The sequence below is a fragment of the Antechinus flavipes genome, chromosome 3 (genome assembly GCF_016432865.1).
Source record: "Antechinus flavipes isolate AdamAnt ecotype Samford, QLD, Australia chromosome 3, AdamAnt_v2, whole genome shotgun sequence".
Lineage (NCBI taxonomy): Eukaryota > Metazoa > Chordata > Mammalia > Dasyuromorphia > Dasyuridae > Antechinus > Antechinus flavipes.
Window position 1 is genome coordinate 323,551,702 of NC_067400.1, and position 27,800 is coordinate 323,579,501.

The window sequence follows — 27,800 nt, forward strand, 5'->3', positions numbered from 1 at the left end:
ATGGATCAAAGGGTATGCACAGTTTGATAACTTTTTGAGCATAGTTCCAAATTGCTCTCCAGAATGGCTGGATCCGTTCACAACTCCACCACCACAGCTTTCATCTAAGGTTTATGAAACATTCCCACTTGACTCTTTCCTCTTTTCTCTCCCTCTCCAAAAGGCTTGGTCCCATTTCTAACTTTAGGACAAATATTATTTATAGGTAAGAAGGGTATGAAGAACCATCAACCAACATTGGTACTCTGGAAAGACCACTACCTCTGATGTGAAGGAATCTAGGTTCAAAGCCCTTCTTGGGAATATCCCATACCTTCCTGGGCCGCAATTTTCTCATCTATTAAGATCCCCTCTTAGATCCCTTGCAACTCTAAATTTAGGAGGCTTTGAGCTTGTGTCTGGGTTACTCTTACCCAGCTCTCTTGTTAACAAGTGGTCCTGAGTCCTAGCCTCTGTGGCTGGGCCAGTGCTTTCTTCTGCATTTCTGATGCTTCCTGCTCATCTGTCTCAAGTTCATCAAATTATTTGCTTCAGTGGATTTTTCTGATGCTCAAGTTGTGGTTATTCCCAGATTTGCCCACCAACGAATAAGTATCAACCCTTAGTGGAGTGTGAAAAATGGAAGGAAAAGATGACTCTAGGCAAGACTGGCTAGAATTGAATTAAAAGAATAGACTTGAAATATTTCATTTAGCCTAATCAAAGTAATAGATGTACTTCATCCACTTGGATTTTCCTATGTGGACGAACGAGTCAAAATCTCTCCCAGGAAAACTTGATTTTTTTTGTTTTTGGTGTCATTGATATGTCTTTTGAAAACAAGTGCATCTGAAAGATTTCATCTTCCACAAAGAATCTTTACTTAACTTGGACTCGAACTGAATTTCTTCTATCATCTGTATTTTATCTGATGTGCATCATCAGAGTTATGGAATAGGGTTACTTCTGCTGTTATATCTTCCAAGGAATCCAGAATAATCTTGATATATGAATGATACATAAATTACTACAGAAGATATGAAAGGCAATCTTTTATTCTTGTGTGATCAACAAATAATAGGCACAATAGAATCTCAATAGTCTACATTTTTTATTTAATTATAAGGTGGGAGATGTGAACTGCTGTTGAATATTGCTTGAGAAAGTCTGCTTATTCCCTACTGATGCTGATCCAGGATGCCTTCAATTAATGTATTGATGACTTTAAACATTTGTATAGATGTGAGTAGACATATAGGCTGGTAATTATTGTTCTCAGATTTCATTTGGATGCATTTGGATGGATAAAGTATTTTGCTAGTAAATAGTTAACTGGTTTTATGAAGAAAAAATATGCATGATACACTTTTAAATTAATCTATGCTATTAATATTTTATACTTCATTTTTGATAAAAAAAAAAATCAAGGCCAAGCTTCTAGCATTGGCTAATTTCTAAGGTGTAAATGCTCACACTGAAAATCTAAAAATGCTCTTGAAATCTGGGACTAGCTGACTCCAGTCTACTTCTAGATGAACATCTTACGGAATATATATAATCTGGGAAAAAAACAACATAACTGGAAAATGAGCAGGGTCCAGACTTGCAACAGGTAGGTATAGAGCACTGAATTTGGACTTGTTTAGAACAGAGTTCCAATCTTATTAGCTGTGTGATTCTGAGTCAGTTAAACTTTCTTAGCCTCAACTTTCTCATATGTAAAATGGAAATAATAGCACCTACTACACAGGATCAAATAATATATGCAAAGTGCTTAACAAACCATAGAGTGGTATTTAAATATTATATTTAAAAGGAGGAAAGTAGATGATTTGCTTCTGTAAATTACAAGGTTTTTTTTTTTTTTTAAATGACTCCAAGCTTCTCATTAAAGCAAAGGCCTATATTTTCACTACCATATTACTAGGACTGATATGTGGCAATGAGATGTGTAATTTACACTGCCTTTGAAGAATTAGTATTGTATAGAGAGCAATGGAGAAGCACATGGCAGGTAGGAGCAGGCTGCAATATATTATATGCAAGGAAGTCTAAAGAACAGCATTGAAGAAATGTATATAAGGCAAGAGGGATGATAGCTAAGGTAATTCACTGTTACTTTTTTGATAATGAGAAATAAGGATTGCTTCTAGCACACTGGTTGGACCACTTCTAATGAACTTTTGGGAAAACAGGGACAACATACACAATGGGCAGAGAGGGACAGGTGGAGATTTGTATTGTTGGAAGGCATTCGTCACTGAGAGCTCAGATTCATTTGAGCATAATCAAGATACAGGTGTAAGAGAGTCAGGGATAAAGATTAGCTTTGGAATGGGTGTGAAGAGTTGGCTGTACAACTTTAGAGTGATTCTGAGGGAGACTTTTGACATGGTGGAAAATAAGAACAGATCAACCATTTGTAAAGTAGTATTTCATTATTATTTATCTGATGATCCCTTGGGGTTAAATATGATCTGTTAAACTATTAGCTTGTGGCATCTCCAACTATTCCAAAAAGTTTTCAAATGGACAGGGATAACATATTATCTGATCTCTGTATCTTCTCCAGCACCTGGCATAGTACATTGTAGTGAACATTCTATATACAATACACATTTAATGTTTTTTTGCATAAAATATTCTTAATCAGTTTATTTACCTGCCATTTACCATTCTCAAATTTTATGTTTTTTACTTTTCTCTGTACAAGTTTGTTTTTTGGTATAAGAAACTTGTTTCATACAATATCTAAAAGATAGATATTTAACAAAATAGTAATTAACAAAAGTGTTCTATTCATGTACGTACCTCCTTTTTTCTTCTATGAATTTTAGGAAACATTTTATTAAAACTTACTAAGTGCTTATTTCTCTCCTTCCTGGAGCACTGGAGCTGTGAGTTCCCCCCTCTTTGCAGCTCCTCTGACTTTGGACCCTATGTTCTTCCCATTATAGAAAGATAGAAAGAATGGTGTTTAGCCTGGTGAGAAACAACCTAAAGTGTGGGTCAGTCTCGGGGCACAGAGCTTTTTAAAGAGGAATAACAGAGAGAGTAAACTTGTGAGTTTTCTCCTCTAGCTATTTAGATATGTTAAGAGATCTGGATTGGTTATGTTCTCAAAGACCTATACCCCCAATACTGCTGGGGAATCAGTTTATCAGTTAGTAATCAAATGATTTTTTATTTCACAGTTTTTAGATTTCCCTACCTAAATCTGCCAACTATTTGAGAATCCAGTATAAGTATAAGGATTAAGTTTCAGCCTCATAAAAGAAAAATTCTTGTCCATGAAGTCATTGATAAAACTCCTATAGGAATGAACAAGTAGAGATTGTGACAATTATTTTTCTATTTAATGAATTACTGCTACTATCATTTTCTTTAGTGAGGTACTTGGAGCTGATATGTAAAAAAATTTCTTCTCTAAGTACTATTTTGGAAAAAGGAGAGTAATTTCCTACATAAAGATCAACTATTATATATGTCTTTTCTACATCTTTCAAACTTATGAATTGAGCTGTTCTGTTTATTCATTTATCACAGATAGATTCTGCCTATTTTGTATTGCATTAAGAATTCAGGATAGGGTAATATCTACCTATATTAGCCTTTTCCTGGCAGGCCAAGGCCTCCTATTCATCATCAGAGAACATTTATTTGTACCTGTAGAGTGCTCCATGGATATACCAATGGCAAACTCCATACCAGGTTAAATGATTAAGAAATACCAATGCACATAGTAGGTGCTCAATAAATATTTGTTGATTGAAAAGTAACATAGTCGATTCTATTTTGGCCCAATATGTACATTTAGTGTCCTTTTAAAACTCTGCAACATCTAAACAATGTTGTCTGTGTTAATACCGATTTCTTAAGTCTACCGATAAATTTTAACTTTGTTTAGTATTAGAATTCATCATCTGATTCTGCATCCCAACTACAAGATTGTAGTTGCTCATCTTGTGGGAATTCTATTTCAATGTCATAGACAAAATCTGGGTCATCCTTCTTTTTCTGATTCTTTTTAAAGAGTTCATCCATGATGCTCTTCCTTTTTGCAAGTTCCTTATCATCTAGTTTGTTCAGATCTTCCTCAGGATCAATGGTTGTTTCCTGTTGAATTTGTTCCATAGTTTGGTCCAAGGTTTGCCCCCTTAGAAAACCTTTTAAAAAAGTGAATAACTTCTCCAGCTGCTGCAGAGACACTCCTTCAAGGTAGAGTTTGTGTCTTGGATTATACTTTAGCTGTTCAGCAGCTCTACTACAATCTGGAAAAATGAAAAGGTTATGTACATTGTCAGTTATGGAGAAAAGAAAAAAAAATTCTTAACTTATGATGGCCCCAGCTAAGAGGTATTCATGATGCATTCACATATATTCTCTGTCTCACTTCAAACCAATTAATGAGCAAATCAAAACATTACCCATGATATCATTGGTCCTCTTCGAAAACAAAGCATGAACGATAACAATACACACACACTCATGAGTATTTCATCCATATCCAGATTTAGGGTCTATTGACTCCTTTGGGAAACTCAATGTATTTTACTTGAAGAACACAACTCTGCCAGTAAAATGTCTACATATCCAGGAATATATTCATTATATCTCCCAAAATGGAAGGATGCAAGATCCATAACCTATCTAACATGAACTACCTAAAAAGGGACATTGGGCTCTGCCTGGACCTGGAATCTCTTCCCTATTCATTTAACATAGAATTGGCTCTAAGGATGCCACACCTCCTTCTTCTCATATCCTTTAAACATGACCCACAAAGGTAGTAGTGCTGGGGGCTGGCACATTTCAGATACCAATCATCTCTAAGGAAAAGACCATGAATGATCTGCTCATTCTTTGCATATAGAAATCACTAAATATATCTGCAGGACTGTTCCTACTCACAAGTATGGTAGGTAGCTGTAGTCTACAATAGGGTTTTAAAAGCTTTTTCTACTCACACCCCCTTTTTGCCTGAGAAATTTTTATGTGACCCCAGGTACACAGATATACAAATAGGTGTACAGATCAAACATTTACTGATAATAACCATAATTTTGAAACCCCCACATTTACTTATGAGATCCTATATGGGGTTGTGAACCACAGCTTAAGCTGGGATCTACAGGATAGCAATCCTTATTTCACTTCCAATTTTTTCTGCTTATTCAGAGAGAGGCAGCCAATGAACAGCAAATATTTACTAAGTACTTACTGTGTCTAAACATTATGCTAAGTACTTGGGAAGAAAAATATAGTCATAATATAAATTTTTAGGGGGTAATTTTTCCCTATGACTCAGTTTCATCATAACTAATCTTCCTGTGAGGAAGCTGGATGATCACTAGCAGGGAACCTTGCAAAAGAGATTCATGACTTAGGTGCCTTTTGAACTACAGGACCCTGTGATCCCTTTCAGCTTACAAGAGACTATTCTAGCAGAAGTGAATTAAGATAGGTAAAATAGAACATCTGATACCTGAAAACTTGGAAAAGTTTCGGATTGGCATGATACGCTGGCGAATTTTGTCCTGGGCCTCCCCTTGATAGATCAAGATAATGGCTGGAGGTTGGAATCTAATTCCACATTTCTTGGCAGTGTACATCATTCTAATTCACAGCTGCTGGGCAAATCAGAAGAAATCTGATGGAAGCATTCTATCTAGTTGCATAATGACTCCCTGACAAAGGAAAAGAAGATAATTTCAATAGCATTTTCTAGTCAAGTCTTTCTATACCTCTCATTATCATAGGTCAGTTCTAGAGTTATATGATATTGAAGAAAATGACTATTTCTTCCTGGTATAGTCCAGAAAATTTTGTGGGGGCACATGTTAATTCATTTACAGGTACAGGCTTGTTCAGAGAATTCTTGGAGCATTTGATTTGAATTCCTAGATGAACTCTAGGGCTACTCTAATCTCACAGAGGTGTAACATTGATTCATTCAGCAAATATCTAGAGAGGCAGTATGCTTTAAAGGAGAATTCAAGTCTTAAGTGTGATTACAGGCAAGTCATAAACGCTGATCTGTAAAATGAAGCTAAAATAGTCTCACAGGAATTTTTGTTAAACTTAAATAAAATATTAACTGTCCAGGAGCGCTAGGATGGAGGCTCCGACCTGTTCAGCAGTGTCCAGCTGCACAGGACTGAGATAAATGTCTGGCCCTGCTTAGGTATGCTAGAATGGTCATTCCCAACTGTCTCGCACTGTCCAGGAAAGCCAAGATGGCCAGTCCCAGCTGTCCAGTAGACGGCTGGCTGTGCTAAACGTCCAGCAAGGATTGGCTCTAGATGGCCGGCCCCACCTGTCCAGCTGCGTCCTGTGGCACTGGGCCGCATGTCCAGGAGTGTCAGGAAGACCATTCCCGCGTGTCCGTCCGGGCTGCGAGTCCAGCACTTTCCAGGAGCCCCAGCCCGCCCAACCCCACGAGGAAGGCCCGTGCCTGGAGAAGGAGGGGTAGAGCGGGCACCGAGAGAGACCAAGCCGGGCTCAGCCTCCCCCGGCACCGGTATTGAGGGGGGTTGGGAGTGGGGTGCTGGCCGGGAGCTACCTGGGTCTTCGAGGGGTAGGTGAAAGAGGTTACAACAACTGGGCCAAACTGGCCACAGCTTCAGGCCGCAGAGCCATCACCACGGGAACAGCCGCCGGGATACGTCACCTACGGCCCCGCCCCGGCTCACTGAGGAGGCGAGTCCAAGGAGGGAGGGGTGGGGCGGGGCTTAAAGGGGAAAGGGAGAGGCGGAGCTCAGAGGGGAGGGGCCGGGAATAGGAGAGGCGGACCTTAGAGGATGGAGAAGGGGCGGGGCATGGAAGAGACCGGGAAAGGAGGCGTGGAGAAACTGGAGTAATGTTTGATCCAGAACACTTCATTTGTTTATAATAATCTGGAAGTTATGCAGGCTTATTTCCTCACGGCAGTGCTGTGAAATAATGTAAGCATCATTATCTACCATTTTACAGGAAACAGCCACTACCCTCTCCCTCCTGCCCACAAGTCTTGCACTGGTTCCGCCACACCTCATTCAACTCTTCTCGGGATGGGGGGGCGGAGCAGCAAGAACTTGGACTTGAGGGTCATCTGGCCTAACCTCATTTTACAGGGAGGAAACAAGGCCCAGAGAGCGTTACGAAAGAGGAATGGGTTATGGAAAGGGTACAGGGAAAGAAGTTTGCTACACTAGTCCAAATGTGTCCCGCCCCGCCGTGGCTTGGGGCAGGGGACAGGGGAGGTAAGGGAGATGGGAAGTGTTCGTGGGAAATGCGCAGGCGCTTTCCTGGCTCGCGTCTCTCCTAGGAAGCTCGCGCAAGGAAAAGAGCTAGGGAGCAGAGGTGGGGGAGGGGAACAGCGAGGGTGTCGCTCTGCGCATGCTCCCACCTTTCCCTTTTCCAGTCGGCTCGCGCGGGTATCCCCTGTACCGGCGCCCTGGCTCCTCGGGCACGGATCTGGCTCCTGATATGGGGGGCGACCGTGCTTCTCAGCCGCTCCACAGCCAATCGCTTGGGTAAAGGGGAGGCAGAGGGAGGCCACGGGGAGCGCCAGGCGAGGTTTGTAGGCCTAGAATCAGAGATACGCTGAGGAGTTAGAGTAGAGCCGAAAGGTTGGATGAAGAGGGAGATTTAAAAGTCGGGAGCCCCCCGCACGCTGAGCAGGAATGAGTGACCATGGGCGGAGTCCGGCTCTGCTGGGAGAGTCGGGAAAGGGCAGAAACTAACCATTAGCGACGCAGCTTCGGGCAGTGGCGGTTTAGGAGGCCCTACCCTGAGCTGTATTCAACCCTAATGTCCTCTTTGCTGGGAAGGAAGAATGCAATTCCTTCAGCCGGGGAGGAACTAATGCTTTCTCTTCCCTTTTAAACATTTGAACTTAAACAACCAAAAAAACAAAACAAAACAAAACAAAAAAACCCAACAAAACCCAACACCAAAGCAAAATCATTTCCATGCAAATAGCAGAACACAAAAGAAACCGTGAATCTCCATTTAGTATCAATTCTTTTTTTCTTCTTAGGATACATAATTTACACTTTTTTATTCTCAAAATTGGAGTTAATTTTTCAAATCTAGGACACAGCACTGTCATAAAGCATCTCGTCCAAGGACAAAGGTAGTAGAATGGTGTGTGGAGCATCTCCAGACTGACCTTTAAGAACAATTTGGTCCATCAGTTTGGAGGGAGGCCCCGCATTCTCAAGAAAGTAATAACTCCTTCCCCTTCATTTCGTGCAGGCAACATAACTGCTACAGGAAAATTAATGGCTTGAGAGTTTTTTTTTTAATGCTATGAAAAATATTTTTAATGTGTGCATGGCCAGAAAAACAGGGATTTGAAATATTTGCAGGAAGCAGAAACTAACTTCTAATTCGAACCTGTTAGTGAGGAAATTTGGCAATTTAGATTCCAGTGTTAAGTAATTGGATTTCAATATTTTCCTTGGCAGTGACATCTGATTTTCTCCTAGAGTCTTGGAATCATTATTCCTGTGGAAATCTTTCTGTATGGTACTGGAAGTTTAGTCTTGGTGCTATCAAGTTTATTGCAATATTCTAGTGTGCACTTTTGTAAAATGTAATTGCCTTAAACAAAGCACTGTTTTAATTTTAATTTTAAAACTACTTTTGCTTTAAGCAAATATAACATAGTAAAAATCTAGATTTATAATAAAAGAAATTAGAGGTAGTTAGATATTTAAGAGAGTTTACAATAGCAAGCTATAGATAGCTTTGCTAAAGCACTTAAAATGCTAATATTTACAAAATTTGATTGTCATTTCTACAGCTTTAAAGAATTTTTGTCCTTTATTTTGTAAACTTACTTATATGCATAATATTGGGGTGTCATAGTGGATAGATGAAGAGCCTGGAATCAGAAAGATCTGAGTTCAAATATGATCTCAAATACTTACTAGCTGTGTGACCCTGGTCAACTTACTTAACCTTGTTTATCTTAGTTCCTCATCTGTAAAATGAACTGGAAAAGGAAATGGGCAATCATTCTAGTTTCTCTGCCAAGAAAATCCCAAATGAGATCCTGTATGATTGAATAGCAATACGCAGAATATTGTGCTGAGGAGCTTATACTCTCTGGTTTACATATTTGCAGTTCATATTTAAAAAATTTAAATTCTTTTTTAATTCCCTCCTATCTTTTCAGGAGAACATATAGACAACTTCCATTTTCTAGATTATGGAGACAAATAGAGACAATGTGTGTTCTCACAGGAGGTTGCTGTACCCTAGAATTAGAATGAAGAGCACCTGGATCTTTCATCATCCCTTCATTTGATTGTCTTAGTTCCTGGAATTAAATAGGTTCTCATACATTTCTCTTTAAATATGAAATTGTCCCAATTAAAAAAACTATATTTTTAAAAGAAATTCAAGTACGTCAGATTTTCCAGGAAAGTCAATAGAGAATTTGTTGCAACTTCCTTAAAAATAATTCTTTTTCAGACATTATTACTTAAATATATATAGGGAATCTACTCTGTCAGTTTCACAAATTATTTCTTTCTATTGTCTTTAGGCAAAAATACCAGTTGTTCAGAGATTATTCTGATTCAAGAAATTGGGAAAGATGGCTTTCACAGGTAAGTTTTCTTAATAAATTGTTTCAGAGTGTTGTTTTGTATAACTTGGGCATAAAATAAATTGCTATGATATTTAGGTGATCAGATGTCTGGAATTCACTTGGTCTATTGGTGTTTATTATTCACTGATTTCCTTGTAACATGTTTGAGAATCGATATGGAAATACTTAATTGAGGAAAAAAATAATATTTCAGCCAATATCATTCTTTCAGTAATTTGTGTGATAGTTTGACTTAGGCCATAACCAGACTTTATGTGTGACTGTATAATATCTTTTTTTATGCCTCTTAATTCTGGTGCTGTCCCTCTGTTAATATTATGTTCTATTTATCTTATATAAGGGTAACTAAGTGGCACAGTAGATAGAGTTCTAGTCGAGGAAAAAGGAAGACTTGTCTTTCTGAGTTCAAATTTACCCTCCAACCCTGGGCAAGCCATTTTCCCTTTTTCCTCAGTGTCCTCATCTAAAATGACTTGGAGAAGGAAATGGCAAAACATTCCAGTCTCTTTGCCAAGAAAACATCAATGGGTTCATGAAGAGTTGGGCATGAATTAAAAACAACTGATTAATAACAATTTATGCTGTATGACTTATTTGAACATATTTGTTGAGGACTCTTTGAGGGCAGGATTTGTCTTTTGTCTCTTTGTGTGTCCCTGGAACTTAGAACAGCATCAAACATATAGGCAACATAATGATTACTATTGATTGATTTTTTTTTAACAGTAGGATTTTCAGAATTTACAGGGCAGTACAGTCAGAATTTTCAAAGAAATCCCCTTGATGCATAATGTAGGAAAATGTGTCATACTTTGTTGGACAGAGTAATTGTGCTAATTTATTTTGCCTGACTGTAAACCAGTGTCACAAAGAAGTTTTCTATTAGGAAACAACCATCTTGGAGGCAAAAAAAAAAATTAATAAAACATTAAAATCAAAAGACAAACAAAACCTCCCTTCCCCCCCCCCCCTTTCTCCCCCCCCCCCCCCCCCTCCATTTCTGATTCTATGATTTCATCTCAGTTTCCTACAGGGGAGAAGATGGTGTATGAGGTTGTCAGAATTCATTATATGTGTATAGAGCACTGGGCCTGGAGTTAGGAAGAACTGAGTTCAAATTTAGCCTTAGATATTTACTAGCTTTGTGACCCTGGGCAAGTCACTTCTACCCACCTCTGTTTTCTCATATGTAAAATGGGGATAATTCTAGTACCTGCCTCCTGGAGTGGTAAGCATCAAATGAGATAATATTGTAAAGCATTTTGTAAACCTTAAAATGCTATATAAATGCTAGCTGAAGCAGTTTATGTAGCATATAAAAAACAAGTTTTGTGGGAAAAGGAGAAATTATCTTGGATAGGCCATGTGAGAATGGGAAGTTAGACATTTGAGGTTAGGAGGAAGGGAATAAGATGTATTATAACTAAAAAGTATTGGAGTTGAGTTGGGGGGAACTCAGATGAATGGGGAACAAAGTGAGCTTTTGAAAGAGCTACAGCATGATTGTGATAATTTGACCATTAAGTGAAAAGCATTTATCAAAAGAATTCATCAATAGAATTATTTTCTAAAATTAGAAAACTTAATCTTTTTAACATGTGGCATAATGGAAACTGAATGAAGATTATTTTTTAAAAATTTTTTTCTTTTAGAGACTTACTAACAAGAGTGAAACTTGGCACAAATGTTGAAAATTCACAGACCTGCAATGTTTTGATTAAATATCACCTCCCTTCGGGATTATATGTGGACCCATATGAATTGGCTTCATTACAAGAACACAATGTGACAGAGGTATAGTTAATAAGTAAATTTTGGTTGTGATTATTAGGTCATTTATTCTTTGAATATTTTAAATAGGAGAAGCTGTGACTTTTAGAGAAAAGTAACATTGTCAACCAGGAAATGTTTTAATTATTTATTTTGGAAATATTTCAAGATTAAGATCAGAATGATACATGTGTCAAAATGTGTGGCATTTGTTCAGGAATAATAATAACTGTTACCTAGTACTTTTAAGATTTACAAAGTATTTTCCTCATAACAACCCAGAATAACATTGTACAGGAGTTTAAATATAACTGAAATAAAAATGAAGAAACCAAGGCTTAGAGTAGTTAAAGAAGAGGCATTGATTAAGTGCTTATTATATGCCAGGTAATGATACAAACACAAGCAAAAAGAAAAAAAATTCCTGTCTTTGTGAGCTTATATTCCAATAGTTGAAGCAGACACGCAAAAGAGACTTGGAAAGAAGGAGGTAGGGGAAAAAAAAGGTGAGGGTCTATTTTAGAGTATGTAGAAAGCTGGGACAGGGCTTGGAGGATAATAACAGCTGACCTGACCTAATATGAAATATGAATATGAAATACAGTCTCTTGGAGCAATTCACCAATGGTGGCCCTTGTACATGGCTCATGCCTGGAGGAAAAAGCCAGGGAGGTAGCTATCCTAGAGTGAGGGGGCCTGGTAACTGAGGGAAGCTTCAGATAAGCAGCTATAATGGAGAGATTTGAAATCTAGAGAAACAGGAACAGGCTGGGAGGAAAAGAGACTTATATGACTTTGATCATTACTACTTCCTTATCCTCTTTCCTTACAAAGTATCTCTTCCTATTACTTTAAAAAGCCATTAATAGCATATTTCCTTTGAGAGTAGACCTATTTCCCTTATGAGAGTTGATGGTATGATAGAATATATCCCCATCCAGGCCTGGATTTTTGCTCGTGTTTCCCCCCAAATCCTCACAAGTGAGCATAGTCAATTAAAACAAATCCATATGTTGATTGTGCTTGATCCTACTTTTTAACAATTTATATTTATAAGTTTCCTGAAATAAAAGCTGCAAATTTTTTTGAGTTTATAGAATTTCTTATATCACTCCATATACAGAAGCTCACTGTTAATTGACAGATATCTCAGAATTTCTCTAGTCTCATAATCATGATTCACAACTTTATATACTTGCTTCATAAATTAATTTACTTCTTTATAGAATGAATCTGCAAATGATGCAAATGAAGTTGGAAAACTTCAAATTATTAATATGTAATTATTTGTGTTTATTGGGAACTCTTTTCTTCTACTTAGCTGGCTGTGATCCCCTTCTGTGGCACAAAAAAGTAGGGTTGGGTCCCCAATTGGTGAGATGGAAGGGAGTTCAGTTGTGTGGAGAGGTATGCATTTTTTTTGCTGAGTGGAGCCTATTATCCTCATGGAGTAAATCCCTGTCTAAAAGAATTAGGAGTAGATATGGAGTATAGAGGAGCTCTCTTTAGTTTTTGAGCACTTTGATAAAAGAAAGAAGCTAAGATAGGTTCATTAGGAACAAGTCATGCCAAACTAAGCTCTTTTCCTGTTTTTGATAGTTATGAGCTTATTAAGGAATAATCCTAATATAAACATGGGATTAGAGTATCTCAGGTTGAGAACTGGAAGGGACCTTTGAGATCATTTTGCAGGTGAGGAAATTTATTTACTAGAGTCAAAATAAGTCACAAATTCAGAAAGTAGTGGAGCTAAGATTCAATCTTAGGCCCTATCACTATTCATTATACTATGTTTCCAACTAATAACAAAAAGAAAACAAGCTAAAGCCTATAAACATTGTTTCAGGTCCAGTGGAAAGCTCTCAAATATGAATTCCTGAATATAATTCCAACTGAGGTGCTTTTTTGGAATTTAAATTTTTCCAAACTGGCTGGCTTCGTAAGGCTTTCTGGCTTTCTCTTCTAGATTTTTGGCGTTTAGGATTTCAGCAAGGCATTTGATGGAATCTCTGATGAGATCTTTGTGGGCAAAACGAAAAAATATACGTTGGACGTTATTCACTTAATGTGAATTCTTAGCTAGTAGAACAACTGGACAGAAAGCTTATGGATTGAGAATAATCTGGTGAGCGAGTTTTGGATTTATTCCTTACTTTTTGATTCAAATACGAATTTGATTCTTTAGAGATTGTGATATTCTATCTTTGCTCCACTAGAAGAATATTGTTGTTAAAAAGATGTTGTTAAAGGTAGTTTCTGGAAACAGACTGTGATCTTTGAAAAATCTGGGATTTTCCAAATGTGATGTAATCTACTCTTTTTCTCATTATACAAATATAAAAATAACACTTTGTGATTTTAACACTTTGTTTTGTAAATCAGGATTTCAGGGTTTTTGTTTTTGTTTTTGTTTTTAGCAGCTACTTTACTGCTAAACTTGTAATCAACCAAAAGCTCTGGGTTTCCTGAATTGCTCTTAGTCTAGATCTCTTATTTTACACACACACACACACACACACACACACACACACACACACACACACATCTATATGTCTATATATATGTATATACCCATACATACTCATTTGTGTATATAAACAGGGCTTCTTAAAGTTTTTCCACTCATGACTCTTTTTGTCAGAATTTTTACATAACCCTGTGTATATAGGTATACAAAAAAGATATACAAATCAAACATTATTATAATAAATCATAATTTCATGATCCCACATTTAGTTATGAGATTCCATAAAGGGTTGTGAATCACAGTTTAAGAAGTTGGGACATAACATACACATATGTATACATATGTAAATATATATGCACTCATATATGTATATGATGTGTGTGTGTGTGTGTGTGTGTGTGTGTGTATCCATGTCTATCTAACTATCTATACTTTATTTTGGAAATAATTCTAGGATTGGAGTCAGAAAATCTGATTTCAAGTCCTGGCTACAGCGGGGGCTATTGTGGACAAGTCATGGACTCTCTAAATGTTGATTTTCTCAATGGCCAGGAATTAATGCTTATATTACCTTTCTGAAAAGGTTGTTAAGAAAGTGTTCTTGTCTATTTACATGGTTTTAATGATTACCTCTGTGTATGTGGGTTCCAAATTTAGGTCTCTATTCCAGACTTCTCTCCCATGGCTCCAAATTCACATTTCCAAATGTCTGGTAGCTATTTTTTTTCTACATAACTTTTAATCGCTGTCCTCAGTTGAAAAACCATGTTGTTCTTATGTAATTCTCGCAATTTTTTTTTCTTTTCTTTTTCTTTTGCTGAGACAATTGGGGTTAAGTAACTTACCCAGGTCACACAGCTAGGAAGTGTGAAATGTCTGAGATCACATTTGAACTCAGGTCCTTCTGACTTCAGGGCTTGTACTCTATCCACTGCGCCACCTAGCTGCCCCCTATGTTTTTCCTATTTCATTGTATCAGTTCATACAAGTCTTCCCAGTTTTTTCTGAAATTGTCTCTTTTGTCATTTCTTATGGGGCAATGATGTTCCAGTCCTTTACCATAATTTCTTCATTCTTCAGTTAGTGGGGGTGCCCCCTTAGTTTTCAGTTCATTGCTATTCCCTTCCCCTTAATGTGCATGTGTGTGTGTGTGTATGTGTATGTGTGTATATATATATATATATATATATATGTTAGTGGAACCAATGGTTTTCCAGTTTCCTTGGTTCATAACCTTAGAGTCATATTTCACTCTTCCCTCTCACACATCAATTGATAAATGCTATGGTTTTTCCCTTCACAATATCTCTTGCATTTGGTCTCCCCTCTTTACTCTCATTACAACCATATTTATTTAGGTATTTATATCTTTAATAGTCTCTTCACTGATTGTCTAACCTTCTCCAATCTATCCTCAAAACTAATTTTGATTAACTTTTTAAATGCCATAATGTTGCCTCTCTAATCTAAAATTTTTAATTACTCTACTTTGCCTGTTGAATGAAATATTTGCTCTTGATCTTGCTCTATAACCTGATTTCAGCCTATATATCCAACCCTATCTCATAATATTCTCTATTCATTTTCCATATTCTAGCCAAATTGGATTAATCTCCATTTCCTTTTGATGCAGGTCTAGTGGTAGATAATTGATGTGAGAATCCCCTCTAATCGGAAACACAGGTCCAATGTGAAAGAATTCATGAACCCGAAAAATCTGAATGGCAAAAGGGATTTTTATTGGCACTGAGAAGCAGCTTTGCTAGGAAGACAGACTCCTCAGTGGCAAGAGGTCCTTTCCAAGAAATAGTAAAGGTTATCACTGAGAAGAGAATGTCTTCATATTAGGCAAGAGTCCTGGTAGGCAGTTGTGTCAAGAAGAGAGGGAACCTCTTGGCAAAGCATAATCTTACTTTGGACTTTTGCAGAGACTTGGAGTTCAAAATTGTCTTTTTATTGGCAGTCTGAGGCTTGGTTCCAGTTGAAAAGAGTCAATGCCTCCAGGCCTAGATATTTATCTTGGAGTTTTAAGCCACTCAACAGCCCCAGATCTCCAACTGAATAAAATCATTCTGAAGCCTTTTTCCCAGAGCCTGGAATTTCCTGAAGAGGATTGGGCTACCCCCAAAAGATCAATGGAGGGTGATTTGACCAAGATCTCCAATTAAATGAAGTCATTTAACTTGTTTGGGAACATATGCTTTCCCAGACTTTTTGGAGTCTGAGACTCTGAATCTTCTTTCTTTTACAGATTAAAGGGGAAATAGTTTCAGACTTCATTCCCATTGCTTCCCCCTAAAAGTCAAGGGGGATAGTTTCAGGGTTCACCTCTCTTAACCTTTTCTATCCTCTTCCATCTCATTGTCATTAGTCATGTTGTTCACCTTACCTGGAATAATCAACCCAGTTCTCTGCCCCTCTTCCCACTTCTGCACATTGAAATCCCTTCTTTTCTTCAATTTGATTGCTTACTCATGGTAGGTTATATGCCTACCTCATTTTCTGGGTGACTGTCTTCATGAAATATCTATCGTACATAAGCCATCCTTGGTAATATGCTATGGCCTACTATTAGAAGTAGCTCTAACACTATTACTCTATTTCAGGTTTGATGTTGGAATATAATGAGGTGCTTGAAAGTCATTAAATAATAAACAAAAGAAGATCTGGTTTATCCTAATACAATAAGAATATGCATATAGTAATATAGTGGTCATCAGAGAAGGGATATAGTGAAGGGTGAAGGATTTGGTGATTTAAATGGTCTTTAGAGATCCACCAAGTTGGAGGGGCCCAGATTCTGTGTGATACCAGGAAACTATGTGTAGGAAGACTGGGCCAATTAGGTTCTGGGTTGCTTTGCACAAGTTGAGAGTAGGGGTGGACCTAACTGTTCTGTCACACTTCAATACGACCACCTTGTGTCTCAGTATTATGCCTTGGGTCATTTACAAATTTAATTCTTCAGAGATTGTGATATTCTATGATTTATAAATGTAGCATATTATCTGGAGAATGTTGTTATTAAAAAATAGGTGTTTGTATCAGGAAACAGCTTGATATCAATGAAAGCAGATGTAATTCCCCAAAGACAGAGGTCTGTAATTAATTCTAAATTCAGATCATTGTTCCTCAGCAGAGTCAACCAAAGTATATGAACTGCTTGATTGACTATCCAATTTCCTTTCAAAGTGTGAATAGACATTTTTCACCTATTTACATTCTCCTTTGGAAATTTTTACTTTAGTCTCTTTTAAATGGTTGTGGACTAGTCTTCATTTAAGAGGTTCCTAATATTTCCAGGTTTGATACAATTCAATGTCATTTGCAATTTAAAAACAATTTGCAGTTATCTGCAGGCAAAGGTAATTTCTGTGCTCTTTGGGTCTCTCTGTTTAATGCTGGTTAAATATAGACAATAAATTATAATAACTAATGCCTTTATCTTTATCTCTTTCCCATTTTTTTCACCAGTAGGTCAGTAGTATATTCTTTGTTGAGAATGTTTTCATCTGAACTTTATCCTTTCTTCCAATTTGGTGCTGATTTTGACCTTTGTTGTAACTACTTGATGGTCAGCACACTGATAACCCATTCTGAAATGATTTCTATGTCAGAAACCAATCAGTTGGCTTTTAAAATAAAGTCAGTTAAGTTCTTTTGGTTATAATATTTGACCATGTAATGCCTCTTCTGATTCTCTAAATAATTTATGATCGGTAGATGGGTTTCTCAGTATTCTCTAAGTCTTTGACCTCTTTCATGTCTTGACTCAAAATCATATTTGACAACATAATTTTGGGTATTTCAGTGCCATTTAGAGGCTTTTGTCAGATGCATTGTAAGATTTCTGTATTTACTTAACTCTCCAACAGATGTTGGTTTATCAGCACCTATTATCTTTATGGTCATTTTTCCCTTTTATTCAAGCACTGAAAAATAAGATGACTAAGTACCTCTATGAAATGATGGTCCTTATTGTCTATGGAATCTGCCCGCCAACTTTGTTGTTGAGTCTTGTGAATTATGAACTCATTTAGATGGGACTTCTTTCTGTCTTCTGATACTTTCAGCTGGAGATCTTGGAAGACTTTACAAAAGATGTAGTACCTAAGCTCAAAGTCTTAGGTCCCAGTTTCTTCATCTTAAAAATGACAGAGTTCGATGATGATTTCTTTTTCCAGATCTACATCCTTTTTTTTTTTTTTTAAATAACTTTTTATTGACGGAACCCATGCCTGGGTAATTTTTTTTTACAACATTATCCCTTGCACTCACTTCTGTTCCGACTTTTCCCCTCCCTCCCTCTACCCCCTCCCCCAGATGGCAAGCAGTCCTTTACATGTTAAATTGGTTATAGTATATCCTAGATACAATATGTGTATGCAGAACTGAACAGTTCTCTTGTTGCACAGGGAGAATTGGATTCAGAAGGTATAAATAACCCGGGAAGAAAAACAAAAATGCAAGCAGTTTATATTCATTTTCCCAGTGTTCTTTCTTTGGGTGTAGCTGTTTCTGTCCATCATTGATCAATTGAAACTGAATTAGCTCTCTTTATTGAAGAGATCCACTTCCTTCAGAATACATCCTCATACAGTATCGTTGTTCAGGTATATAATGCAGATCTAAATCCTATATTACCTTGGTTCTATGAAGCAATTGCTCCCTTATGTTCATCTCCTCTGGGCCCTCACCATTGCTTAGCATTAATTTTAATACACTAAAAGTTTTTGCACAAACAAAACCAACAGAAACAAAATTAAGTACAAAGAAGAGGAAAAAAAATCTTTACAGCCAGTGTTTCTGATTAAAGGTCTCATTTCTAAACTATATAAACTACATAAAAACTGTCAAATTTATAAGATACAAGTCAAAAATATGAATAGATAATTTTCAGATGATAAAATTAAAGCCACCTACCATGAGAACATACTCCAAGTCACTATTGATTAGAGAAATGCAAATTAAAACAGTTCTGAGATATCACCTTATGCCTTTCAGATTGGCTAAGATGACAGAAAAAGATAATGATAAATGTTGGAGGGAATGTGGGAAAACCAGGACACTAATGCATTTTTGGTAGAATTGTGAAATGATCCAACCATTCTGGAAAGCAATCTGGAATTATGCCCAGAGGGCTATAAAGCTGTGCATACCCTTTCACATAGCAGTGCCATTACTGATTCTGTATCCCAAGGAAATCTTAAAGGAGAGAAAAAGACCCACATGTGCAAAAATGTTTGTAGAAGCTCTTTTTGTGGCAGCAAACAATTGGAAAATGAGTAGATGCCTGTCAATAAGGGAATGGCTGAACAAGTATATGAAGATAATGGAATATTATTATTCTATAAAAAATGATGAACTGATTTTAGAAAGCCCTGGAAGATTTACATGAATTGATGATGAGTGAAACAGGAAGAACCAGGAATACATTGTACACAATAACAACAAGATTATATGATGATCAATTATAAAAGACTTGATTTTTCTTAGTAGTTCATTGATCCAAAGCAATCTCAATAGATTTAGGATAGAAAATGCCATGTGCATCCAGAAAAAGAACTAAGGAAACAGATCTAGAAGAAAAAAAATCAGTAAAACCAATTAATACATCAAAAAAAACTTGAAAATATATTTAGTATTCTATACTCAAGGATCTCTCACCTCTTAAAAATGGTGGGATGGGTTAATCATTCTTTAAAATCTAATTTAGATACCATCCCCAGAAAGTCTTTGCTAATCTCTTTTCCTTTAGGTAGTAAAAAATTGACACATCTCTAATGAAATCTTCTATTTTTTGTTTTTTCTTATATGTAATTTTTTATCAGTTATTTTTCCTCTACCTGTGAGAAAGGATCGAATCTTATCTAAATCCAATATTCATGGCTAAAATCTACTATCTTTAAGAATTACCATTTACCTTGTCTCTTATTTCATATTAATTTTTAAAGTATCCAGACTTTATGTCTATCTATTATGTGAGAAACAGAACTAACCTATAAACTTGGGGTTGATTTCCTGACCAGCACTTTGGCTTCTTTGTGAGTCCCTTATTTGCCTCTGTGAAGAACAGGAAGCTATTCGAATGACTTAATCACTTTAGCCTCCACATATCCTTTTGTTTTTTGGTTTTGTTTTTTTTTTAATAGTAGTAGATAGCATATATATTTGGTAATAACTGAAAAATTTCACACTTTTGGGAAAATATTTTATTATCAAAACTAGGAAGCAAGGAGAGATTATGTCAAAGGTTGTGCTCCTATAAAGATGAACTCTGGCAGCCCTTTTTTCTAAGAACTTCCTTGGGTTGCAGTGATTTTTCTTGTAGCAGTCTCCACAAAGCCTTGAACATAAGAGCCCTTTTCTTTTCACTAGCTGGCCTTAATTAAATATAATTCATTATAATTCATACCTTTTCTACTGTAGATTTCCAGGGCTCAGTGAACTTGATTTGGGGGCGGGAGGATTACATCTTTATTTTCACCAACTTATTACTGAAATAAGAATTTCTGAAATACAGAGAGGGCCATCACACACATACACACATAGACACACACAGACACACACAGACAGAGTTAAGGGCCCCTACATTAAGGGATTAGTTGGCTAAACTGGAGAGAATGTATTTGTGAGGAAAAACTTGTTATTTCTTTTTCCAAGTCTGATGTATAGGGAAGGGGAGGAAAGTTAGGTTGAATAGGGAAAATATGCCAGTCAATTTGATTTTTCTGCTTCTGTAAGTAGCAGGTCTTTTAGAATTTTTTTTTCTTCCTTCTAGATAATTGTTTTCTCTCTTCACAGGCAATGATAATTCAAGATACTGTTGACTTAGAAGCTCCTGACTATTTGTCTGAAGAACTTGATGTCTTTGTTTATGCCAAGTCAGATTCCCAGTGCTCTGAGTGCTTTAGAACTATTTTGCCTGTTCACTGCCGGTATCACCAGCCTGAGGAGAAAGAAGAAAAAACTTTTGTGGTGGTGAAGAACCCAGAATTACTTGTCAGTTGCTACAATGGTAAATGTTGTTTTTTAAAATGCCCCTCAAGTAAGATGAACAAGTATCTCATAGGGATAGAGGATGGACTTTTGATTTGTTTTGTATAGGGAACCACCTCTCCCTGGTGAGGAAATACACTCGACCCGTGTAATCATACCTTTTTTGCATCTTATAGCCTCAGAGAGCTACCCAAGGTAACACAGAAGTTCTGAGGCAGAATTTGAATTCATTTTCTCATAACTTCAAGGTTGGCTTTATGCTACCTCCTCTCATAGAGAGTTCTCATAAAGGTGAATAATACCATAGATTTTTTCTTTTTCTTTTTTTTTTTTAATTGAGTTTGAGAGTCCCTTTTCACTCTGAAGCTGCCTCTCTAGAATGTGAGTTAATTGAATATAGAATAAGCCAACTACCAACAACACTGCTAAGTGCTAATTATGTTGGAAAATTTGGTAACAACTTTATGATCACTACCTATTTTATTTCACTATATAAAAATATAAAAGTTGTCAGACTGAGTCACTATAGCTGTCCATTCAGATCATATTATGGCTTTGATAGTGAAATCAAGTGATATACTTTCCTCTTAGATGACTTCAAAATGTTAGAGGTATGTCACTTGAACATCCTAATTTGAATTAAAAATCCATTATTTATCCATTATCATATATGAATTGAAATATTTTAGGGGAAATTATTAATTTTTCAACCTCTGACATCACTTGGAATTCCATGCCTAACGAACTCTTTGGATAAATGGTACTGTCTTATTCTAAATTGATCTCTTTTATACTTTGAATGACATCCCCTAGTTCTAGTATAGTGGAACTTAGTAAACAAGTCTATATTAAGGGGAGCTAAGTTGTGAAATGAATCAAGTGCTAGGCTTGGAATTGTGAAGACCTGAGTTCAAAACCATCTCAGATACTTACTTTAATAGCTGTGTGATCCTGGGCTAGACATCTCTGTTTATTTCAGTTTCCTCAGTTGTAGAATGGGGGCAGTAATATCTCCCAGGGTTATTTTGAGCAGGGCTTCTTAAATTTTTTTCTATTTGTGACTCTTTTTGTCCAAGAAATTTTTATGTGACCTAGGATATATATGCAAATATATTTACATATATCAGCATAAATTGATATACAAATCAAACATTTACTGATTATAAATCATAATTTCATGACCCCCCCTATTCACTTACGAGACTGGGCAAGTCATTTCACTCTGTTGCCTCAGTTTCCTCCATCTTGGGGGGTCACAAACCACACTTTTAAGAAACTGGGGTTTTAAGGATTAAATGAGATAATATTTATGAAGTGTTTATGCAGTTCCTGGCATGTAGGATGTACTTGATAAATAAGTTTGCTTCCCTTTCTCCACATATTTCATAAATTAGATTATGAAAATATAGAATAAGCTGCTATGCTAAATCATCATAAAAAACACTGATTAAGCACCTAATGTTTGCAGCATATCATGCTAGTTATTGGTAATGCAAGAGGATGAATCAAAATTTAGCTAACACCCTGTCTCAGGAGGAGGACTTAGGTTATATGAAAGGGGTAAGATGCCAACAGAAATAACTGCTCTGTTACATGAGAAGTGCATTTGAGAATAGTAAGATGAATTGCTTTGTGAAAACTGTGGTGAAAGGTAGATGTTGAAGGTTGAGGTGTGTGGAAATCAGGAGAGTTAAATATAATGCCATCAAGAAGCATGGATTAAGTGCCTGCTACTACCAAGCATTAAGAGATAGAAATCTAAAGATGAAACATCAATGAAATGAAGCAGCTGGTCAAAAAGACCTTTGCTAGTGTTTAAAAGAAGCTTGAATATTGGTATCCTCAGACAAAAGATTTTCTTTCTCTTAACATAAGTAAAGACTCTTTCATGTCTTGTTATTCCTTCTTTCCTTAGATTTTCCTTCTCTGAACTGCTGGAAACAGTCTGATATGGAAGCTCCTTGTTCTGTGAGGAATAAGCACATCTGTCAGTGGAACAAAGTGAAGTATAAATCAGTAAGCTTGATTTAAAAAAAAATGCTATAATGTTTCTGTCACAGTTATAAATTAAAGCTTTAGGGCATGGTCCATGGGAGGTGATTTGTTTTGTCTCCAATACAGAAGCCCACCTTTAGGTTTGTCATTGTTTCAATTAACTCTTTTCAGTTTTCTCCAAATTCTTCTTTTCTTTCTCCTGGATAACTTCTGTACAGCTCCTCACTATTGATTTTTCTGCCATTTTATTTCTCCTTAGTTTCTTCTTCAAAGTTTTAAAATTTGATGTCTTTGACTAACTCTTTGTTGCTGTTGTTCAGTCATATCTGACTCTTCATGACCCTTTTTGGGGTTTTCTTGGCCAAGACAATGGAGCGGTTTACCCTTTCCTTTTCCAGCTCATTTGAGAGAAGAGGAAATTGAGGCAGCCAGGGTAAAGTGACTTTGCCCCAGGTTCATACAGCCAGTGAGGATCTGAGACCGGATTTGAACTCCGATAGATGTGCCTTCTTGACTCAATATACATGATACTGTTTTGTAGTGGAGTACTTTCTCAGAGCTAGAAAGTTATTTTCATTTGGGTATCTGGTTAGCATGTTAATATTTCTCAGAACTCATATTTGACCTATAGTATTAACTAAATTTTTCTAATGCTACAGTATTGCTGGAAAGTTACATTTGAATTGTAAGTTCATTAGGAAGTAAGAGATTAATAATAATTTAGTGATAGAGTAAGTTTGATAGCAGAAAATTCTGGAAAGTAATTTCACCATTTTAAAACAAGGTAAAATTGGTGCGTAATAGCTTATTCTTTTTAAGAACTTGTTCTCTTAAGTGAATTTTTATGCTTTTTCAAAGTTGTTTTCTTTTTCCAAGCTGTTGATTCTTTTTTCATGATTCTTTTGCATAACTCATTTCTTTTCCCAATTTTTCTTCTGCCTCTCTCATTTGATTTTTATAATCATTTTTGAACTCTTCCTGAAGAACTTTTTGAGACTGATTCATATTTCTCTTTGAGGTTTATTCACATGTAGGTGTTTTGACATCGTTGTGCTCTTTTGAGTTTGTTTTGATTTTCCTTGTTGCCATAGTAGCTTTCTATTGACAAGGTATTTTTTTAAACTCATTTTCAGTCTATTTTGTGACTTTTAAAGTTGAGCTCTGCTCCTGGGACTCAGTTGGCATTGTTCCATGCTTCTTGTACCAGGGGATAAGAGACTAGTAACTGACTTGACTCACTGTGGTCCCTGGTCTGGCAGTTCCCCTGATGGGTTGGTCACCAGGCATAGTCTTACCAGCTGTACTGGGTCCTCTGGATCTGCTAGGCTTGACAACTAATTTGGTGTTGCAGGACTAAAGGCCTCACTGCTGACCTGCTACCTTGCTGTTTTGTTGAGTTAGGATAGAGGGGACTTGGTTGCTGATTTATGCTGAGCCTCTCACTAGCTTGCCCAGACACGGGCTGTGCTGGGCTGCATTTTTCTTTTACCCAAGTGAGGCAAACCTTTCATTCTAAGTTATCTTAGGCTAGAAAATTGTTTCATCCAGGCCCTATGTGGGTTCTTTTGCTCTAGAATTAATTGAAGTGTGATTTAAAGTTATTTTGAGGGGGTATGGAGAGAGCTGAGACAAATTTCTGCCTTTTTTTCTGTCATCTTGGCTCTGCCTCCTTCCTTAATGTCCTAGATGGAATTTGAAATTGGTCTCTTATTGCATATTGCTTTACTTTGGATGATGTCTTCTTTTTAAAGTCATAATGAAGATAAATGGCTTGACTAAGGTAGTGATGACCTATGAACTTTTAAAAAATATTAAATATTGAGAAAGCATAAATCAATAGATTTAGAATAGAAGAGGCCTTAGATATAATTTAGTCCAATACATTTTACATAAATGAGGAATTTGATCTAGAGCATTTAAGTCACTCTTCCAAGGTCATATAGGTGATAAAGCTAATTGTTATGGATTATGTGAATAGCAAATTTGTGTGGGCTTTTATGGTGGCATAAATTTAGAAACCAAGTATTTGGTTAATTTAAAAAAAAAAGCAAACTCTAATTTACCTGTCAGATTTTTAAGGTTGTTCATTTCCCTAAGACTTTTGTAACTAAATTGACAATGGGAAGATAGCTACAGTTTGCTTCTGTTGAACTTAGAAAATCAGTTTAGTTGCAAAAGACAACACCATGGCTCTTTTGCTCTTGCTGTAATAATTCAGTTGTAACAGTTCTTGAGTAATAGATTTTTCAAGATGTTTGGAGAAGAAAGCAGTAGGATAGAAAAGTGATGAGAGATTTTGTAGTTTGGGTGTTTACTTGCTATTTTTATTCTTTTTACTTTTATTTTTCTCAGTTGCATATAAATGAACCTTTTTGCCATTAAAAAATTTTTGGGGCTCTATATTCTTTCTACCTTCTCTATCTCTTTTTGAGAAATAAAAATGAGTAAATATTAATTTAAAAATTAAATATTATCTTGAGAAGACAGTTTGATATAGATTATACATATGCAGTCATGCAAAACATTTCCATATTAGCCATTTAATTGATTTCCTAATGTGATTCTTGTTAAGAATAAACATCTTTTTAGAGTATTTATATTTTATATATACCATATAAAGTATTAGAGTATTATATTTTATATATACCATATAAAACCACTGTGACAAATTGAATTTTATAAATATATTAATATTACTTAAGGTAAATATGGTAACTGTATTGGGATTTTGTTGGCATTTGTTATAGTCAAACTTAGGTTTAAGGTTCAAAGAAAGCTTCCATAAATGTGACTTCAGCAATGGTGTTGAGAACAGGAAATAAAACACTGCATTACAGAATAAGCTCCTTGCAAGAGCCTTCATCAAAGAGTGCTTTAAAAATATAGTGTGATAATTATTGGCTGAAAGAGACTCAGCAGAAAACAAACTGATAACCTTCCTCCCCCAAACTGAGTAATTAAAGTAATTGTAAACTCTCCTTTGAATGTGCATTTAGAGTAGCCTTCTAATCTTAAGTTTAACTTGTCAATCCTCTTTCTTCATAGGTAAATCAGAATGTGACATTACAGGTTCCAGTGGGGCTAAGAGAACATTGTCTCCTCGTAGGTGCCATGACGCTGCTTGTTACAGTCTTATGTTCTGTTTTTATCCTTAGAGCAGTATTCAAACATGGTAATTTCTCCCTGTGAAAATGTAATGTAATGATTTGTGGTGTTTTGGAATTATGACATCCCTTTTAATTGACAGTAATGTATTTTAGTTTTGGTGAAATCAATTTTATTTTCTTCAATTTTTTTTTTTTTTTGGCAAAAATATTTGAGTTAAGTGACTGCCCAGGGTTATACAACTAGATAAGTGTAAAGTATCTGAGGTCTTATTTGAACTCAGGTCCACATGAGCCCAGGACTAATGCTCTATCCACTATACCATCTAGTTGTCCCTGGTGAAACCAATGTAATAAAATATGGAATGGTGTTTTGTAAATAATTTCATCTAATTTTTACTTAATACAGAATTTTGACACTGAATTTGTGCTTGGTAATTCTTCAAATAGCAAGTGCCAATATAAACAATTTAATTCTGTTAAAAAATTGAATTATTTTTCCAAGAATAAGGTCAACTACAAGATAGTAAATCCTTGGAAGGTAAAGAATCATGTCTTATTTATTTTTGTATCTTCCTCATGGCCAATCACTGTTCTTTGCTCTTAGTGTAATATATGTTAATTGTTATGTCAATATGTTAATTGAATTGGAATGGAAAAATAAGTTCTGTGTGCAGAGATGAATTTCTTATATTTTTGTCATTAATAACTAATAAATATTTTAAAAGTCAGAGAAAGCATAATAACTGAATAACTATAATATTTATAATCAGACATTGGATTGAGGATTAATTTTTTTAAAAAAACATTAAAAACATCTAGAAGTTTAGGGAGAAGCAAAATTAACACAAGAAATTATTACTACTAATAGCAAAACTTAAAACTTTCTGTTTCTACCTTTTATTATACTGCTTCTAGATTTATGTGTGTGTGTGTGTGTGTGTGTGTGTGTGTGTGTGTGTGTGTGTATACATATATATAATATATATATCTGTTACTGGTGGGGAAAGAAAAATAGTGAAGCTACTTAATAAGCTTTAATGCAAATATGATTCTTAATTAAAGAAGCTCTTTTTACAGAATCATCGCTTTCTACGAAGTCTTGTGTATCTCAAGATTTACAGATTGATTTTAAAAAATTTGAACCCTAGTTACTGATGTATTACATTTTAAAAAGAGCAAGCAAATGCCAGTAGGTGGAATCTTTTTTTTTTTTATTTTATTTTATTTAATAATAACTTTGTATTGACAGAATCCATGCCAGGGTAATTTTTTACAACATTATCCCTTGCACTCGCTTATGTTTCGTTTTTTCCCCTCCCTCCCTCCACCCCCCCCCCCCCCAAGATGGCAAGCAGTCCTATATATGTTAAATATGTTGCAGTATATCCTAGATATAATACATATTTGCAGAACCAAACAGTTCTCCTGTTGCACAGGGAGAATTGGATTCAGAAGGTAAAAATAACTCGGGAAGAAAATCAAAAATGCAAATAGTTCACATTCGTTTCCCAGTGTTCCTTCTTTGGGTGTAGCTGTTTCTGTCCAACATTTACCCATTGGAACTCAGTTAGGTCTCTTTGTCATAGAAATCCACTTCCATCAGAATACATCCTCATACAATATCGTTGTCGAAGTGTATAATTATCTCCTGGTTCTGCTCATCTCACTTAGCATCAGTCCATGTAGGTCTCTCCAAGCCTCTCTGTATTCATCCTGTTGGTCATTTCTTACAGAACAATAATATTCCACAGTAGGTGGAATCTTAATAAAATTGTGAAGTAAATGTGCTGCTAGCCATTAAATCAGGATTATTAATTTTTAAAAATGCATTTTTATTTATTATGTTAGTTTCCAGTTACTTGTAAATTTTCTTTAACATTCA

The 27,800-nt window shown here is 36.0% G+C and overlaps 3 protein-coding genes across 5 annotated transcripts in view; 2 read left to right on the forward strand and 1 right to left on the reverse strand.

Annotated features, from left to right (window-relative positions):
- Positions 1-1,014: 1,014 nt before the first annotated feature.
- CEP19 (centrosomal protein 19) lies at positions 1,015-7,439 on the reverse strand. Of its 3 annotated transcripts, none has more exons than XM_051985548.1 (3): positions 7,367-7,439; positions 5,465-5,666; positions 1,015-4,250 (listed from the first exon to the last, which is right to left on the reverse strand). In XM_051985548.1, exons 2-3 carry the CDS (start codon positions 5,592-5,594, stop codon positions 3,889-3,891), a joined length of 492 nt encoding a protein of 163 aa, XP_051841508.1. In that variant the 5' UTR covers positions 5,595-5,666; positions 7,367-7,439; the 3' UTR covers positions 1,015-3,888. The 3 variants fall into 3 exon arrangements, with proteins under 3 accessions (XP_051841508.1, XP_051841507.1, XP_051841506.1); XM_051985547.1 differs by lacking the exon at positions 7,367-7,439 and adding an exon at positions 6,542-6,922; XM_051985546.1 differs by lacking the exon at positions 7,367-7,439 and adding an exon at positions 6,296-6,922.
- Positions 6,328-26,339, forward strand: PIGX (phosphatidylinositol glycan anchor biosynthesis class X). The gene is made up of 8 exons (XM_051990617.1): positions 6,328-6,556; positions 7,092-7,144; positions 7,286-7,493; positions 9,515-9,578; positions 11,233-11,374; positions 20,622-20,835; positions 22,732-22,832; positions 25,857-26,339. Exons 1-8 carry the CDS (start codon positions 6,328-6,330, stop codon positions 25,998-26,000), a joined length of 1,155 nt encoding a protein of 384 aa, XP_051846577.1. The 3' UTR covers positions 26,001-26,339.
- Positions 22,738-27,800, forward strand: part of PAK2 (p21 (RAC1) activated kinase 2) — a 129,426-nt gene continuing 124,363 nt past the window's right edge. Inside the window, exon 1 of the mRNA XM_051985542.1 lies at positions 22,738-22,832. The gene's annotated coding sequence lies outside the window, so the exon portion shown is untranslated. The remainder of the gene's footprint in view (positions 22,833-27,800) is intronic.

Excerpts from the sequence above, each read along its gene's own strand:
- CEP19 (XM_051985548.1), bottom strand. The coding sequence starts at position 5,594 with ATGATGTACACTGCCAAGAAATGTGGAATTAGATTCCAACCTCCAGCC. Across the intron at positions 4,251-5,464 it reads AAACTTTTCCAAGTTTTCAG|ATTGTAGTAGAGCTGCTGAA; the intron begins GTATCAGATGTT and ends TCATTTTTCCAG.
- PIGX (XM_051990617.1), top strand. The coding sequence starts at position 6,328 with ATGTCCAGGAGTGTCAGGAAGACCATTCCCGCGTGTCCGTCCGGGCTG. Across the intron at positions 7,145-7,285 it reads AGGAATGGGTTATGGAAAGG|GAAGCTCGCGCAAGGAAAAG; the intron begins GTACAGGGAAAG and ends CGTCTCTCCTAG. Across the intron at positions 22,833-25,856 it reads ACAAAGTGAAGTATAAATCA|GTAAATCAGAATGTGACATT; the intron begins GTAAGCTTGATT and ends CTTTCTTCATAG.